We start from the raw sequence: 17,988 nt of genomic DNA, 5'->3' as shown, positions 1-17,988 counted from the left end.
GTGTGGTTCCCTTCTTCAGGTTTTTGGATCTGACTCTGTCACTTGGGGAAGTATTCTTCTGATGCTTTCATTTCAGGAGGTAAATCTGTTCTTCCTTCACACAGGATTTTTTTTATTAAGTTTTCCAGTCAAATGACATGTATTACAAGATTTACAAATTGAGAAAAATCTTGCCTAATTTTTGACCAAAGAAAATTCCTCATAATTTTGTCATGTGTCTTGTTAACATTTAAATGATCTCCCAAAAGGTGTTCATTGGTAACCTTCAATATTTAAGACTTATGCTTTTGGAACAACAATTTGATAAATTACAACCTTGTCCTCTGAGGCTGATATATTTGGTAGTCTCCATTTTTTTATGAGCACAGGAAGTAGCTGATACCCGGAGCATCGCTGATACTCTAAGTGAAAGCTTTTGCCAGGTATCTAGCACTTCTGCTTCTTCCTCCACCTTCTTAGCCATCAAGATTCGGGCAGAGAGATCACCTCTTTTCTTTCGAGCTGATTGTCTCTATGACTATAATCATCCCTTCACACTAGTGGTATTAAAACTGGCCCTTCATCGTTCTGGCATTACATCAGTTGGATCTGATGATGTACACTATGAAATGCTGCACCATTTATCTCCTGCTTCTCTTGCTATTCATCTGATTGTTTTTAAGCAGATCTGGTAGGAGAATGTTTTTCCTGATGCATGGTATCAGGCTATTGTCCTACCTTTCTCTAAGCCTGGGAAGAATCCCAAGATTCCTTGAAACTACCATTCAGTTGCTTTGACGAGCTGTTTCTGTTAGACCTTAGAGAGGATGGTTAATGTTCATCTTGTTTGGTTCCTCGAATCAAACAACCTCCTCTCACCCACCCAGTGTGGGCTCTGACAACAGGGCTCAACCATGGACCACCAGATTCGACTTGAAACATCAATCATAGAAGCCTTTCTCAAATGACAACATCTTGTATCAATATTCTTTGACATTAAGAAGGCTTATAATACAACTTGGAGGTATAGCATTTTGTGAGACCTTCATATATATATGAGTTACATGGCCATTTGCCCATGTTTATTAAAAGTTTTTTTAATGGACACGAGATTCCGAGTTTATGGGGGTTCGACACTTTCTCATTCTTTACTGCAGAAACTTGGAGTCCCTCAGGGCTGTGTTTTGAGTGTCACACTTGTCAGTATAAACATTAATGCCATCACTGAACAACTCCCTCTGACTGTTGTAAACGGGTTGTATGTCGACAACTTTCACATCTCATGTCAGTTGTCGAACATAATATACATCCTTGTGCAAATTAATTGAAACAAATGGTCATTTTACAATATTTTCAGCATGGCAGCCGGTGTGGGCTCGCTGAACCCACTGATTTCCTTTAATAGTCATTTTTTCATACAGACAGCGTCATTAGCTGTGTTTTGCAATACGGTCGATATATTTTTGGGATATGTGATGAAATTTTGAGGAATGTTACATCATTCGAAATTCAGTTAGAAGGGTAAAGAGACCAGTCAAAAAACAACTTCTTACAAACTCAATGAAGAAAAAATGATATCAGTGGTGTCTGAAATACAAGAATTGGATGCAAGAACAATGGAGGAAAGTGTTATTCAGTGACGAGACTCATTTCTTTGTACAGTGTCAAAGAAGTCTGCATGTTTGCAGATCTCCAGGTGAGAAACTTTGAGAATCTCACATCAATCAGGTTGTAAAACATCCCTCAAAGATGTTTTGGGGCTTTTTCAGTTACTATGGTGTCAGAGGCTTACATATCATAGAAGGTATGATGCGAGGACCACAGTACATCAAAGTTTTGCACAGAAGAGTTGTTCCAGAATTAAAAAAGAGATTTTTAATGGGTCTGGCATTTTTCAGCAAGATCTGGCTCCATGCCACAGATCAAAACTTGTAAGGAATTTTATGACTACAACGCGAATAAAGGTGCTGGACTGGCCTGGAAACTCACCAGTCTTAAATCCTATTGAAAATCTTTGGGCAATTTGTAAAGAAAGACTTCAGGGAAAAGACTGTACTATGAAAGATAAGCTAATTGAGGTGTGGTACTGTGATTCAAAAATGAGTAAAGATTGCAGTCAATTCGTGGACTTGATGCCAAAGCAGATTAATGATCTTCTGAAAAATAAAGGTGGTCATATCATGTATTAATTTGTGAGTAATTTTTGGATTCTCAGAAATAAAATGCAAAAAATTGAAAAAATCGTAATTTTCTGTCTTGTTTCAATGAACTTGCACAAGGGTGTATATTGAGCAGCAGCTACAGACTGCCCTCAATTATTTACTGAAGTGGACCACAGCAGTTGACTTTAACTTCTCTCTCTCTAAAACCATTTGCATGGACTTTTGCCACCAACAGGGTATTCATCCTAATCCTGAACTCCATATCAGTGAAGTTGTGCTACCTGTGATCCCTGAGACAAAGTTCTTGGGGCTTATCTTTGACTGTAAGCTGACATTTATACCACACATCAAGCAATTATGGGTCAAATGTACAAGAGCGTTAAAAATTCTCCATGTCCTCTTTTCCATCACTTAGGGAGTGGATCGATGTTCTGTGCTGAAGATGTATCATGCTCTTATTCGATTGAAATTCAACTATAGATTACTGGTCTGTGGCTTTTCCAGGACCTTGGTCTAAAAGATGCTGGACCCCATTCATTATCAAGGATTTCAGCTCTGTACTGAGGCTTTCCTCATTTCAGAGCTTATACATAGAGTCTCAGGAACCTTCTTTGCACCTCTGCCGTTAGCATCTGTCTTTACTATATGCTTTGAAACATTGTTCCTTACCAGAGCATCCCACCTGGGATTGCGTTTTCCTTCCTCGGTGGGCCATACTTTTTCAGAACAGACGATCTGCCATTCCTCCTATTGGTCTTCGTATCCAGGTGCAATTGGATAAATTGGGTCTATCCTTGGATAACATTACGGTATCCACTGTTCAGCCCATCCCACCATTGCTTTTCACAGTCCCCAAATATGACCTGTCTTTAAGTCATTTGAGAAAAGCAGACACTCCAGATTGAAAATACTTTTTGTTATTTGCTAAACATCTTTTGGACCATCCTTCCATTCCTATTTATACAGGTGGTTCAAAATCAGGTGAGTGTGTGAGCTCTGCCATGGTTTGTTGTGGTACGTTGATTGCATGTCAAAATTTCTCTACAACTTGTGTGTTCACTGCTGAACTGTACTCTGTTTCTCTTGCCCTGGATCACATTGAAGCTGAGCAGTACTCAAACTGCACTATTTATACTGACTCGTTTAGTTCTCTACTGGCCCTAGAATTGCTTCATGTTAATTCTCGCTGATATTCAAAACCAACTGGCCCATTTCTCTTTAACATATACTTCTATCCAGTTTCTCTGGATACCGCACCACGTTGGTATTTGTGGGAAGAAGCTCGTCGACACTGCAGCTAAATCTGTCTGCTCTGGCACTGTCACTGCTGTGCCTGTTTCATATATGGACTATGGTCCTATATTCAAGGCTTGGCTCTATGCCAGCTGGCAGTCGACTTAGAGTGAGCAATGTGAAAACAAGCTTTTCCAAATAAAACCCTCTATTGGACTTTGGCTGTCTTGCTTCCGTGAGGATCAGAAAGAGGGAATTGTTCTAACTAGACTACGTATTGGTCACAGTTTTTAACTCATTTTATTTTATCTGGGATTGATGCACCAACGTTTTGTCCATGCAACACTGAGGGCACAATAAGCCACATTTTACTGTCTTGGCATTGTTACAACTCTTAGCGACGGCACTATTTTAAACATGTTCTGTTCCAATGTTTATCCGTAATGTTAGACAGTGTTATTGGCGATGGTGACACTGTCCACCTAAGAAATGTTTTTAGTTTTTAAAGACCATTCATCTTTTCAATGCTATTTAAGTTTATACATTAGACCTTTTTTAATATGATTCCATTTTAAGAATCAAAGTACATCTAATTCGATTTGAAATTAGAAAATGGCCATAATATCAAATAATTCTATACCAGGACTGGAAAGGCCAACTTTAGATGACTAACGGTGCTGTTTGAACTACTTATGAGTCATCCTGGTGAGTTATAATAATTAAAATTTCTCTACAAGTCTTTTAAAACTTGTATTACTTTACTTTCTGAAAATGGCCATGACGACAAATAACTTGAAACCAGGAATGGAAAGGCCAACTTTAGGTGACTGACTAATGGTGGTTTTTGAACTTACCTGTTAGTCTTCCTGATGAGTTATGATAATTACAATTATGCTACAGAAAATCCTTTACAACTTGTATTACTGTAGTTTTTCTCTTACTGCTGTGGGTTAGATGTAAAAATTGCATTTAATGCTATTTATGTTATTAATTCAAAAATTAAACTTTGTTTTGTTTTATCTTAATTTCCTTTTATGAATTTTAATAATTTTCTTTAAGTTTAACCTTTTACTGGATGTTTGGTGCAGATTGCCAAGTTGCTTTGTCGCATAAAACACCAAACCAACCAGAAAGACAATAATCATTCACAAGATCCATGTCAAATCCCAAAAAAAGGTCTGAGACAAATCTGTAATATTGTCCTCTGAACAAATTTCTATCATTTGTTATTGACTTAATTTCTTTGTCTTAGCTTGAGTCACAGCATATGAGGGAAATGCCTTGATTCTCCTCAACAACATCATCCTTAGATGAAACAGTGATTAGCTTGCTAACCATCTTGGGCTCAGTATCAAGTTTTCCTCCAGTTATGTTTTTTCCTACAATAATGATTCATCCCTAATTTGCAGAGAATTGGCTTTACTCCAACTCCAAATGGTCCTGAAACTATGTCTAATGTTAAATAAATGTTATTTATGTTATGAAGAGGAACATTAACAAAGCTACCCTCAATACCCTGAGCAGTAATAGATTCACTAGGGGCAAAACTTGAATCTTTTGGTAATACACCCTCTAACAACGATTGAGTTGCTCAAGTATCACGCAAAAAACATATGGGTATGGGATTAGCAATACCCTCTGTCAAAGATGCAAACCAAGAAACACAAAAGGTCTAAATTTCTTTCTAACTACATTAGCCTTTATATCAGTGGCCAAATCAACAATATTGGATTATCTGGTGAAACAACTTTCATGTGTGAACACAAACACACAGGGTGTTGCCTCATTTTGTTTTAAACTCTAACAATCAGTGTGGTATTCTAGCTAATTTTGTGAGTAGAGGGAAGTTATAATTTTCCTATACTAAAATGTATTTCTGATAGATACTTTCCTTTCTCTTTTCTCACACTTCCCACCCTTCCTCCCACTCACTTAATTCCAGTGCAGGGGGTTGCAGAAGGCTTGTGTCATGCATAATAAGAAAGTTTGCATAAAGAGTGCATCAATAAACAAGAATAGCTAATCTTGTGAGAGGAGGGATGTACCTATCAGAAATACATTTTCAGTACAGAAAAATTATAACTTAAATTTTAAAATGAAAGTGAATGTGTATAATATTTTATTGTGAACAAAGTCAAGGAAATCTGAAAAACCCATATAGAGTCTTAGTAGCCAAGCTAATGTCTCACTCATACTAAATTTTATAGTTTACCAGATTGGGTTTGCATGTAATTTCTACTTGAAAGGTGTGTTAATGGACTGTATCTGTTTTGGAAGTTTTGGGACAGTGTTTTGAATTGTTAGTGGGACAGTGCAGTTGTTGCAACAGATTTGTTCTTATTAATGACAGGTATTATTTTAATCACTTGCACTTGTTTTAGACTTGCTAGTTTCAGATAATTAATTTTAACTTAAATAATTGCTTAATTCAGCTCCTCCAACCTCTGGGATGTCTAGTCCCCCAAGCACACCTACTCCAACCCATGTGGTTCGATCAGTGCAGTCAGGTCAGAAAAATTCTAGTCCTGCCAGTACCAATAATAGTGTTATGGTTTTTCCAAGTGGCATGTCTGTTCAAGTAAAAGGTGAGGTTTGTTGGATTATATGATGAAAAATAACTAAAGTGTATAAGAAGCTATTTTAATTTATTGTGTATAGATGAATATTGAAACCTTTAACCCTTTCCAGATGGATCACAGGTCAAAGGCCACTTCATCTCATTGACTCACATTTAAAATTTAATTGAACTACTATTTTATGAATTTATATCATAACATTTGGTATCAAGCTGTAGTTTATAATTCCAACATTTTTTATTATGCAGTATTTTGTAATTTAAAAGTAAATGTTAAAAACACACACCTAAACATTGATTTCTGTATGCCTTGTAGTATGTTGAATGGAGCATTTGTTGAAAGTATATGTTTGTGATGTCCAAATACAAAATAGGAACTGAAATTACCAATATTGACAAACTAGAGTATAAAATTAATACCTGCTATTTTTTCTATTTGCTGAAATATCACTTACACTGAATCAAAAATGGTGACCCCACTCACCTTATTTCATTTTTGGAAATAACCCTTTATATACACTTACTTCTATTTATAATGTGAATAACTAATTGAAATTAAAATAAAAATTACTTTGAACATTGGATAGGCAACATGCAAACAGAAAAAGGCATGATAAAACATATGCTTAACAAACCTACAGACTTATTAAAAAAAAAAATATATTTTACCCAATGAAAGCCTTGTAATGTTTACTGATAACCTACCAACTTTTCTGAACATGTGCTTATTAATTTAAATGTTACAGCATAAAAACTGTAACAACTACAAAATTGTTATGAGGCCAGTCTCAGGTACCAAGTCTGAATCAAAAGAATTAATTAGAAGTTTAGGTTGCTTGAAAGAAAAATACAATAAGGAACATATAAGATATGAGAATGTAGATTTGTCAATTTACAGAAGTAAATTATTGCCAAATATTAACAAATTAAGTAAAAAACAAAGCTAAAAATAATATTAATGCCTAGAGAAAAATTAAGAGATGTAAATTAAAACATTCCAATTCTGTGGAATGTTTTTAAAACAAATGTTTAGTTTCATTCTATTATGTATCTGAAAAGAAAGTGACATAAGTTGTACTTTCTAAGTTCTTTACAGTTACCTAACTTTATAAGGGATTTAAGTTATAATATCAAGAAGTATATTTGAATAGTTTTGTATATAAACTTGTCACAAGTAGTGGTATTTTTATGCTCTTTGATAGGAGATGAGAAAAAATTTGTTCTTAAAAAAATCAAATCAGAAGTGTAACCTTTCTTTTATGTAATAGGTGAAGAAAATGAGGAAAAAATAAATATTCGTAAAAGAAAGAGGTCTTCGTCGTTAGATTCAGCAGCAGGTCCACAAAAAATTCATTTACCATTACCAGTAGCTTCTGCTTCATCTGGTCCATCACTGGGTATTCATCCTGTAGGAGAACCAACTTTGACTGCAAATACTAACATCACTACTCAAGCAATAAGCCGTTCAGTTAGTTTACCAGTGGGTCTGAAAGTCACGTTTAGTTCCAACATACACAAAACTACAAATACAATTAGTACTGCCCCAAGTCCAAAAGTAAGATTTTTATGTAATCCTTAGGTATAGTGGAAAAAAATTTGCACATTTGAATTTACAGTGTTATAGAAAGTAAACACCTCAAGAACAAGAAAATTTTCATAGTTTAAACTTATTCTGGGAAAAGTTTGATTTATTATATTAGATATGTAAAGTTAAAAAAAAAAATTCAAATATTGATATTGGGTTGATTTCAGCACACTCCCAAAGAAATCATCACAAGTTGTGAATTTTTTGAAATTTTTGTGAAAATAATATTATACTCATATTCCCAAAGCAACAAAGATATAATAGTAAACATTTAAGCAAAGTTGCTCTAAGTTGGACTTGTTACATGAAAAGAATGTAGTTTTAGCAATTACTTGTAAAAAAAAAAAAGATCATTAGTTTGAATGGAGGGGAGAGGGGTTAATGGAAAAAAAAATTGCACTATTAATTTACAGTTTACTATGTTTGACAGTAGTTGTTTCTTCCAGTTGAAGGAGTGGCAACTTGAATTCTCCAGAATTATTTTACTTAGGAGCTGGTGTGCACATATTTAACACAGTAATGATTTATTCAAGTTCAAAGCCTGTGTTAGGCTTTGTTTGCATTAGACCTTATCAGCCTAAGTAACTGGGGGCCAAAAAATATCCCTGATAATTAAAATTATGTATATATATAAATGAATATAAAGCAGCTCTAAACCTTAGTCCCTTTCTGAAGTGCCACCTTCTGATTAACTATTTAAAAAAGTTTACAAACAACTTGAGTATAGTGAAGTTTTTATTGTGCACTAGTGATTGTACATAATGAAACTACGTGTATTGTCTTCCAATTCAAATTATAACTTTAGGAGAGTTAGAAAAGAACACAGAAAAACATAAAAATCACTAATTAAGATCTTAAAAAAAAGGTAGGCCTTCTTTATCATTTTATAATAAAACACATCACAATGAAGTCATCTCAGGATATCAAAACTGAGAAATCTTACAGATATTCTTTTTGCAGTGCAATAAATCAGACCATACAACAAGTCTGAGAGAGTTAAGAATGTCTTAAAAGTTTTGTTTATATTAAAAAAAATAATTCTATAAATGAGCCCATGCATATCCTGAGATTTAGTGAAACATGTCTTTGTGCTGATCAGGTAATTCTAGTATCATCTTCTGGAACGACTGTGGAGCCAGGAACCTTGCATCGACCACTTACTGTTCCCGTTGTCAAGACTGTTGCTCCCAGTGGCACAACTGGATCATTGAACAAGACTAAGATATCTGTGGGAGCTCCTATAAGTGTGTCTAGTGGAGGAACAAACCAAATCCTTCCAAGTACTACCAATTTGGTGGGATCTTCATCTTGTGGCATTACTAGTACAACAGGTATATGTATATACCTACTTCTGACAATAAAATTATTTATGTAAAAGCTGATAAGCATAAATAACAACACTACATAGTAATAACTTATTCAAGGTCACAAAATTTGTGTTAACATAGTGTAATCTACTTTACAGACTATCTTGAATACTGTTATCTCTTAAAGTTTGGATTAGAAATAATGAATTAAAATTGTAAGCATTTTTTTCTCATAGTGTATAATAATTATTTAATTATTTATGAGTAGCCAGTGGTTACTGATTTTTATATTATTGCATACATTTCATTAATAGCATATTTAAAGGATTATATAAAAATCTTGTTTACAATGCACACACGTGTATGTGCAAAGTACTTCTACATTGATAATATTTTGTTAACACTAACAAATGTGATTAGTTTTAACATTATTACTGTTATTGATATCTGTATAAAGTGCTTTTTCCATTTTAATGCCTGTGTATAAAATATATTTTTCTGTTCTGTAAAACAAAAAAGTATGAAGTTACGTGAAATGTTTGGCAGTAGGAAGCATCATAGCTTAGAAAGAGTTACTAGAATCACAAAAGTATAAATACTGTATTATAGATGCATGTTTTTGAATCAGTCGGTGGAATAATTTGCATAATCTTGTATGAACAATGTTAAATATTTCTGTCACAAAATGGTGAGAAAAAATTACACTTCCAAGAATAATGTATACTATAAGCCAAAACAGTTAAAGAGAACTAAAGATTTTATGTACAATATAACATAGTGTCTAAGAATGATGTAATATACTGAAATTTTTAAATCTGAATACACACAACAGTAGAGAAGAGGTAGATGGTTGTACAATCTTTAAGCTGGATGAAGTACTTGAATTTTGATCTTGTTATTTTGTGCATTATCCAACATAATATTTGTAAAGATATTTTTCATCTAGGCAAAGAAAACTGTTCTTTCAGGCTTAAGGAAACAGGTAACATGTACTTATTGCATTTATTAACATTTTATTTAGCATACTATAAAATTGTATTTGCAGATTTTTAAATGTTTTTCTACATGTTTAGATTGTAATAAGGTGTTTATGAAATAAAGAAATAAAACAACACAGAAACTTAGAAAGATTTTTCTTAACAGGTAGCTCTGTTGGAACTCAGAATTTTCATGTATTAAGTACAGGCAGTGTTTTGAGCAGCAGTTCTTCAGTTAACCCAGGTTGGGTAAGATCCCGACCGAGGACTACCATACAGTCCATACCAAAGCAACAGGTAAGGCCAAGGTCAATGGTTATGGTGCCACGTGGCCTACAAAGCCCTAGTCCTTACAATCCTTCCTCCACAACAAGTCAGTCATCAGGAACATCCTTTCTATCTGCATCTGGACAGAGCTATCAAGGTGTACAGGTTGTTCATGGAGTACCTGTTAGGCTGCCAGCTGGTGTTGGAAGAGCACAGATACAGTATAAACATGACAGAGGTGTGTGTAAATTTGTTATAACTAATTTGTAATTATTACCAAATTGATTGAAGCTTTAAACTCATATTTTAGCTCTATTGATGTTGTATTAATGTTGGAACTAAAGAAATGCCTGAATGAGGAAATACATAAACAAGGTTTAGAATTTATATTTATTCAACAGATTGTGTGTAAAATTTGAAACTTGTATTAATACATTGGCTCCAAAATATTTCTAGTCCAATGTTTTCCTCCTTGATGCTACCTTCCAGGCCTATTTACTGGAATCATAACTGTCACTAGATAAATTGCAGTTATCGGAATATATTATTTTTATTGTATAATTTCAAAAATGTAATGCCTGTACAAGCAAACATTATTTAGGGTCTTGATCAAATACTTGTCAGTATCTTAGTTTGTTGTCCATTTCTAATGACTGGTAACAAAGTATGTTTTAATGACAAAAGGTACTTATAAGAAACAAAACATCAACTTTTAAGTTTGCTTTTAACCCAAATAAGATAAGGCTTCCAATATAAATTGGTATAACAAAGGTGTATAAATGAATAATTATTCATAAATGAAGAATCATTCCCACTGGATATTTTTGTAACCCTTGTAAGTAAAAGCATGTTTTCATCTTTACACTGTGATGAACTAGAGAGACTTTATTGCAATATTTATTTTTTAAAGAAACAAAACTGAGAAGTTAAATCAACATTGAAAGTAATTTATTAATCAAGACTTATTACATAGAGTTAAGTGAACCAAAGAAGTTTATTATACAGGTAAAGAATTTCATATATAGTGTTTTATGTTGGTAGAATCCTATACGTGAAAAATCTATTTAGTAATGATTTTGACACCATCTGTGAAGTATCTTCATTAAGATGTCATCTTTTCTAATATCAACTTGTGCAAGTCAAGGTTTTTCATGTACATTATGCAAAGTTATTATGGTGCCAATTTTCTAGCAAACAACATTTTAATACTAGGCAACATTTTGTCCAGATTGTTTCCCAAATTAAGATTTTGAATCTATTTTTAATATGAGTTTTAAAAGGTGTACAAAAAGCTCTTATGTGTATCTCAATCTAAGTCAGTGGAGATGAAATACCTGAAAATATGTGTAATCAAATGAATTTCACATGATTGTTAAAAATACAGAAAGTTGTAAGTATTTACTGGTAAAATCAGAAGTTTGAGTTATAGAATTTTAATGAGGTTCTACTTGTGTGTTGTAGGATGAAGTCTGAGATGGCCTTATATTATGCAAGGTACCCACCCTACATTACATACAGAACAATTTCATATTGTAGTGAGACTATCTTTGAATATTTTTATATTTCTAGTTGCATGTATCTCTCCAGTTAAAAAACAGATATGAATTTAGATCCCTCTAACATTCAGGTATGCCAGTTTGAACCAATAAGATATTGGAGAAATTAGAAATTAGAAATGACTCTCTATGTTTACACAGCACTTTTCATTCTCAAGAGGGTTGCAAGCATACACAAATAATAGAAAAATAGCTGATAAAATGTTTTGTATGTAGCATTTATAAATATTTTAAAATCATATTTTCTGATTTGTAGTAAACAACAAATAAATGAATCTTTCAAGTTTCTTTCCTCAACATGGTATTGTTCTTCAAAAGCCTCGTTCACATGTAGTAATTTTGCTAAAGTTTTCAACTTTTTGCTGCTACACAAGAAATCTTACACTGCTTGCAGAATTATTGCATACACCACTTCTTTAAAAATGAGTGATAATTTGCTTGGGGTAAAATAGTGAATTTGGAATTTTCTATGAACATACGTCAGTAAATTTGGTATCAAAATGTAGATTATAATTCAAATTTTAATGTTATACATTAGGTAATTAAAAGAACACATCTAAATGTTAAATTTTGTGATTCACATGGTATGTTGAATGCAGCACTGGTTCAAGTTAAATGTTTGTGATTTCAAAATACAGTATAGTTTTATACAATCTAAGAACTCAAATGACCAACTTTGACAACCAAGAATGTGAAATAAGAATATCGTATATTTTCATTTTGCTGAGATGTGATTTATGTGCTAAATCAAACACAGTAGCCTCTTAAAACAAATGTATGTAAATTTGTTATAACTAATTTTTAGTTATTTCCAAATTGATTTGATCTTTAAGTTCATATTTTAGCTACATCATAGAGAGAGAGAGAAACAGGCAAACACACACTTACTTTTATGTATGATGTATGAATAATCCATCGACAGCCTAGAACGTCCTCCTCGTGGTTTTCTCAGCTATTTTATTGTTTTAAAAGGCCACCACATTCTTTCAAAAGAAGGTTTCAAGGTGGTGGTAGGTTGTCTTTAGTCTGTTTGAATTTTTTAAATATTTTTTTAGTCCTAAATACAGCTGAGCAACTAAGCTTGATAAGTTATAGTATAATTCTATGGTATCAATATAATTATTTATGATTTTATACATTTGTTAAGGATGTGTGTGTTTCTGATCATTAATCAATTGGCTCAGTGGTAAATTTGAAAGATTACAATATTAAGAAACCAGGTTTTAACACTTATCATGGACACAACACAAAAGCTTATTGTGTAGCTTTATGCTTAAAAACATACAGAAACTTTCAACAGTCATGGAATAATTGTATGTGATATCAATTCTGCTGAATTTGTTACAGTGTGTATAGATATTAGTTTATTATGAAATAGCATAAAAAGGATGAGCTCTTAGAGTGAACCTTTTGATCCCATACATAAATTTCAGGAGTGAAGGTACTGACCCCAAGTACTGCAGCTTTCTCTGGTAAAACTGCAGGTTCATCAGGTAGTCCTCAAGTTGTTGTTGTATCATCAACAGTTGCTTCAGCAGTAACTAAAATATCAACAGGATCATATGGTGGTAAGAACATTTTGATTGCTTGAAATATGTGCCTTATTATAGTTTTTAGGGTATTATTTCTGTTGTTTGATGATGGAGCCAAGCACAGTACAGTGGGTAATTTACTAGACTGGAGGTGATTTTCCATGGTTCACCTCCCACACATACCAACTGCAGATGACCAGTGTTGATGTTTGAACTTACCCGTTAGTCATCCTGGTGAATTATAATAATTAAAATTATGCTACAGAAAGTTCTTTAAAACTAGTGTTACTGTACTTTCTCTCTTACTGCTGTAAACTAGATATAAACATTGGATTTAACGTTATTTAAGTTTTTAATTCAAAAATTAAACTTTGTTGTTTTTTTACCTTGATTCCTTTTTATGAATTTTAATAATGTTTACTTTACTTGTAACATTTTACTGGATGTTTGGCACAGATAGCATAGTTGCTTTGCACCATAAAATGCCAAACCAAACCTCACACACATGCACGAAAAAAAAACACATGATTCACACTTTGGAACCATGGTATAAAATTGATGTTCAAATCCCACTATTTAATGCAGTTCAGTAGTGGAGGAGGGCTGTATTGACTTGCTGCTTTCCCTCTTATTTATCACCTTGAAATTAGGGATGACTAGCACAGATAACTCTCATGAAGCTTTGTGAAAAATTGAACAAAAAAACTTGTTTACTGGATATTTTTTAACATTATGTTAGTAAACTTGAAATGAAACTAAAATTGTGTTTTTTTGAAATAGGTTAGAAGGTTAACTATTTTATATGAAATAAAATAGCACTTTTATTGGTAATTGTTGTATATTTAAATTTAACTGAATGATCCAGTTGTTATGTGCTTGCACAATCAGTATTACTGCAGTGTAATGTGTTACCAGACAATGGCAATTCAACGTCTTACGTATTAACTTATTTTTGTAAAATCAAAAAGTAATTAAGTTATGCTTTGGTGATTATGCTAGGCCATTGTCCTACATGGATATTCTCTCAAAATTGCTCTTTAATAATGAACAGCATAATGTTCACATCCTGTTGGTTTCCTTACCAAGTTGAATACAGTTTTGGACATGTACAATTCGTTAATCTTGTTAATCAAGCTCGTTGTAGGTTTAAAGTAAGAACAAAAACAAACAGACTATTTCTGCTAATATGTTAGAAAAAAGACATTTATGACAAAACAGAAATCTTGTTCGTCTTTGTCTGAGAACTTCATCCATATACTCTATATACTTAGTGTATAGTAGCTCACATATATAATTTATTTATCTTTCTCACATGTCTTTTAGAGAGATTTGAATTCTGCTAGCCTTCAGAAAACTTGCATCTAATTTTATGTTAATTGTAATACTCTATTTTGACAAAGGCTCTCCAGCAGCACGAGGGTGACAAACCTTTCTTTTGTTCCGAAAACTTTATTTTTGGGAATTCTCAATTAATGGTGATTTCTACTTGATCCTAAGTGAGTGACATTATTCTCACTTGGCCTTATTTTTACTATGTATTTTGGAGACAGTTAACTATCAGTGTTATTGCAGTTAATGTTCAATGTGTTGTGTATGAACACATGCTTAACCCTACTAACATGGGTCCTCCTGGGGTCATAAGCCATGTCATGGCATTTGTAAATTCACATTGAACTATTATTTTATGATTGTGTCTCATTAGATTGAGTATCAATTTGTAGATTATAATTCAAGTTTTTGTATTATATATTATTTAATTTTTTAAATTTAAAACTAAATATTACAAAGAAAATCCTCTAAATATTGATTTTTGTGCATCACATTCTGTGTTGAAAGTAGCATTGATTTAAATTAGATATTTGTGACATCTAAGTACAAAGTCTATAGTTTCTTACAAATTAAATACATAAATCACTGATATTGATAGTCTAGAATAAAAGAACCTCCTATCTTTTCTATTTACTGAGATGTTAATATATTTATTGAATCAACCAAAGTGTCCACACTCTTTTTTCATATTTGAAAAAACTTTATGACATTTTCCTACTTCACCCATTGACATTTGTAGCTGATCAAAGGCTCAGAATGAACCTCTAGTGAATTTCTCAGCCTCTGTAAAGTATTTGTGCAGCAGCTTTTTCCTTTTGTAACTAAATTCCAAGCTGTAAGATAAGACATTAATGAGCTCAAAAATTTCGTATTTTTAGACCCAAATTCAGCTTAGTTACTAAGTTAGATAAATTATAGTGGAATTCTTTGGTATTGATACAGTAATTTATGATTTTCTGTTATTTCAAAATGTATATATAAAACCTAAAAGCATTGTTTTAGATCTCACCATGCAAAATTTGATAAGGCTTAGCAGCTTATGGTTAACAGTAAATGAATACATAGTTCATAACAAGAAGAGTAATTGTTTTCTACACTTCTTTATTTAGTGCTCTGTGTTATAAGAAAAATAATTAAAATTTAAGAACTTATTTGTAAATAGTAATAATTTATATGTAATGTATTATAATGGAAATATGACTGTATTTTACAAAATACTTGTCCACTAGAACATGACCAAGACAGGTCACTTTGTAAAGGCAAGTGTTATATTCTTGGATATACTAACATGCAGCACATCATTGCAACTTCTGTAATGTTAGTCAGGAGCAGTTGAAAAGTCAATATAACAAAAATAATAAATATGTATATTTATAATGTTATTAGATTTGAGCTATTTCAACTATAGCTTTGTTTTTGTGTTATAATTGGTAATCATTGTAGACCACAGAAACATAATTTATGTATATTTCTTAAATTTTTTTGGTGGTTATGAGATTAATCAGATTTACCAAAAATGTACAGTAATATAATAGTGAAAATAACAAATTATACTAAAGTACAAAGTTTTTCTTTAAACAAAATTTAGATAATATCTGGAGGTTATAAAGATATGTTAAATGTGAACATTTTCTGATGTATAACGTTTTTTTGTGGGTTTTTTTCAGATCAAAATTATTTTACATTTTGGATAGTCAACACTGGAAAAAATGAGCAAATCATCTCTTAAAAAATTAAAAATGTAATACGAAGATCTGGTATTTTTTATATGAAAACCTTGTAATGATAACTTGCAAAATTTGATGATGTACTTACTGTATGAAAAGTCAGAGTAAGAAAAGAAGCACAGAATGGTTATGAGGTCACTCCTTGAAACTTAGCCCAAAGTGAGATAGTTATTGTATCTCCTGTTCTTGTACAAATTTCTTTCTCTCCACTCAGGAATGATCTCTTCTGCATACCACCTTTATCTGATATTCTTTATTAAGTAGTACCTTACCAATAATGAAAATATATTAATCTTCTGATACAGTTTTACGTTCTCTCCCAAGGTAATCTATTTTCGTTCAGTGCTGCCCTCTATATGAGCACATTTTCTTTACACATACTACAAGACTTGTGTTCCTCGCGTATTGAAATTAATATATTTCAACATGTCTTTCATGTAAATCATCATGTGTCATCTGTTAATAATATTATGATGTGACAAGTGTGACTCCCTCACACTTCTCCACCAAGCCTTCATTTTTTGTTTGGCAGTGTTTGAATTCAGACTTGCTCTTTTGTCTTTATTGCTGCATGTTTGACTCTGTCTTACTACTGAAATTGTTCATTTTCAACTTAATTTGATTATTCAGCTCAATTCCTCCATTAATTTTTATCATTTCATTCAAGTCATTTTATTTCAGCACTCATGTTTGACTAAACTTTTGGTTCTGTGAATTCCAAAGTTGACATCACCACTTCAGGGGTTACAGGCTTCAGATGCTGGTGATCTGGTGAAGGATTTATTTTCTTTTGTGCATTACATGGTCAAACTTTATCCCCAACCTTTGCTACTGTTCCTGCTAACACTTTGCTGGTAACTGAGGGATTTGCCCCCCCCCTTTTTTTTTGTATCCATAATGTGCTGATCATTACTGTTCCCAGCTTGTGGTGTCTCCTAGGCTTAATTCAGTCTTAATGGTTTTATGTCTCAGGTTTGTTCAGTCCTCTCTATACTTCTTATATATTGTTTGTCTAATTCTTACTTGTTACATGGCCAGTCTTCCCTTACTTTTAGTTTTCCTCTGTCTGATATTCAGTTTCATGTTGATCATTCAGTTATGGGAGGGGATTAGCATCCCTCAACCCTTAGGACTTTGGCTTATTTTGATTTTTCCTCCCAACAGGTTATCTGTCAGTTTTAGGTCAGTAGTTTGTAAGTTTCTCATTGCCTGTTTGGGAGGTAACTCTCAACTCATGTGTATCTTAGTGTTACACACATGGTTTCTTTGTTGTTGGGACATTAGAGGTTGTGATGCTAAATTAGCTCGAATCCATTTACTCTTGATTTATCTTCAGGTTTCAAGTAGGGCCCCATTTTTGTGACTTGGTCTTTAATACAATCCTGGAAATTATCAGGCCTTAAATGTCATTGGCCAACTAATGTTCCACCTTTACAAATATTGTGGCCATTTGTTTCCAACAGAACCACATGTGCCTCCATCTTTTCCCTCAAAATTTACCATCCCTATCTTCTTATTTCCCCATTTCTTTCCCCCATCCTTTAGTATCCATGGCCAATCAGCATCTGTCAGAAGTGCTCTGGTAATTGTCCTGGCATCTGGCATTTGAACCTGTTCCTTAATCTTCCTGGGGTTTTTGTTTCCATCTTTTTGTTTTCCCCGAGACAACTAGGTATTGGTGACAAGTAATTGATTATTCTCTTCTCAACCTCTTCATATCAATATCCAGGTTCATTTTGGAGTCCTTCTTTCCCTCACT

At 32.9% G+C, this 17,988-nt stretch overlaps 1 protein-coding gene across 12 annotated transcripts in view; it reads left to right on the top strand.

The window, feature by feature from the left end:
* The window catches only part of LOC143226025 (uncharacterized), a 34,054-nt gene extending 20,647 nt beyond the window's left edge, over window positions 1–13,407 (top strand). For 11 of the 12 annotated variants that reach the window (XM_076456404.1, XM_076456411.1, XM_076456413.1 and 8 more), the window contains 6 exons: window positions 5,807–5,959; window positions 7,218–7,504; window positions 8,634–8,865; window positions 9,788–9,823; window positions 9,985–10,323; window positions 13,075–13,407. In XM_076456404.1, coding sequence (XP_076312519.1) covers window positions 5,807–5,959; window positions 7,218–7,504; window positions 8,634–8,865; window positions 9,788–9,823; window positions 9,985–10,323; window positions 13,075–13,232 — 1,205 coding nt within the window. In that variant the 3' untranslated portion in view covers window positions 13,233–13,407. The remainder of the gene's footprint in view (window positions 1–5,806; window positions 5,960–7,217; window positions 7,505–8,633; window positions 8,866–9,787; window positions 9,824–9,984; window positions 10,324–13,074) is intronic. The other variant, XM_076456415.1, reaches the window with a different exon arrangement.
* Window positions 13,408–17,988: the final 4,581 nt, after the last annotated feature.

Source organism: Tachypleus tridentatus, chromosome 9 (assembly GCF_004210375.1).
Source record: "Tachypleus tridentatus isolate NWPU-2018 chromosome 9, ASM421037v1, whole genome shotgun sequence".
NCBI classification, from domain to species: Eukaryota; Metazoa; Arthropoda; class Merostomata; order Xiphosura; family Limulidae; genus Tachypleus; species Tachypleus tridentatus.
The sequence above is the reverse complement of the archived record's forward strand: the minus strand, read 5'-3'. Positions and strand labels throughout refer to the sequence as shown.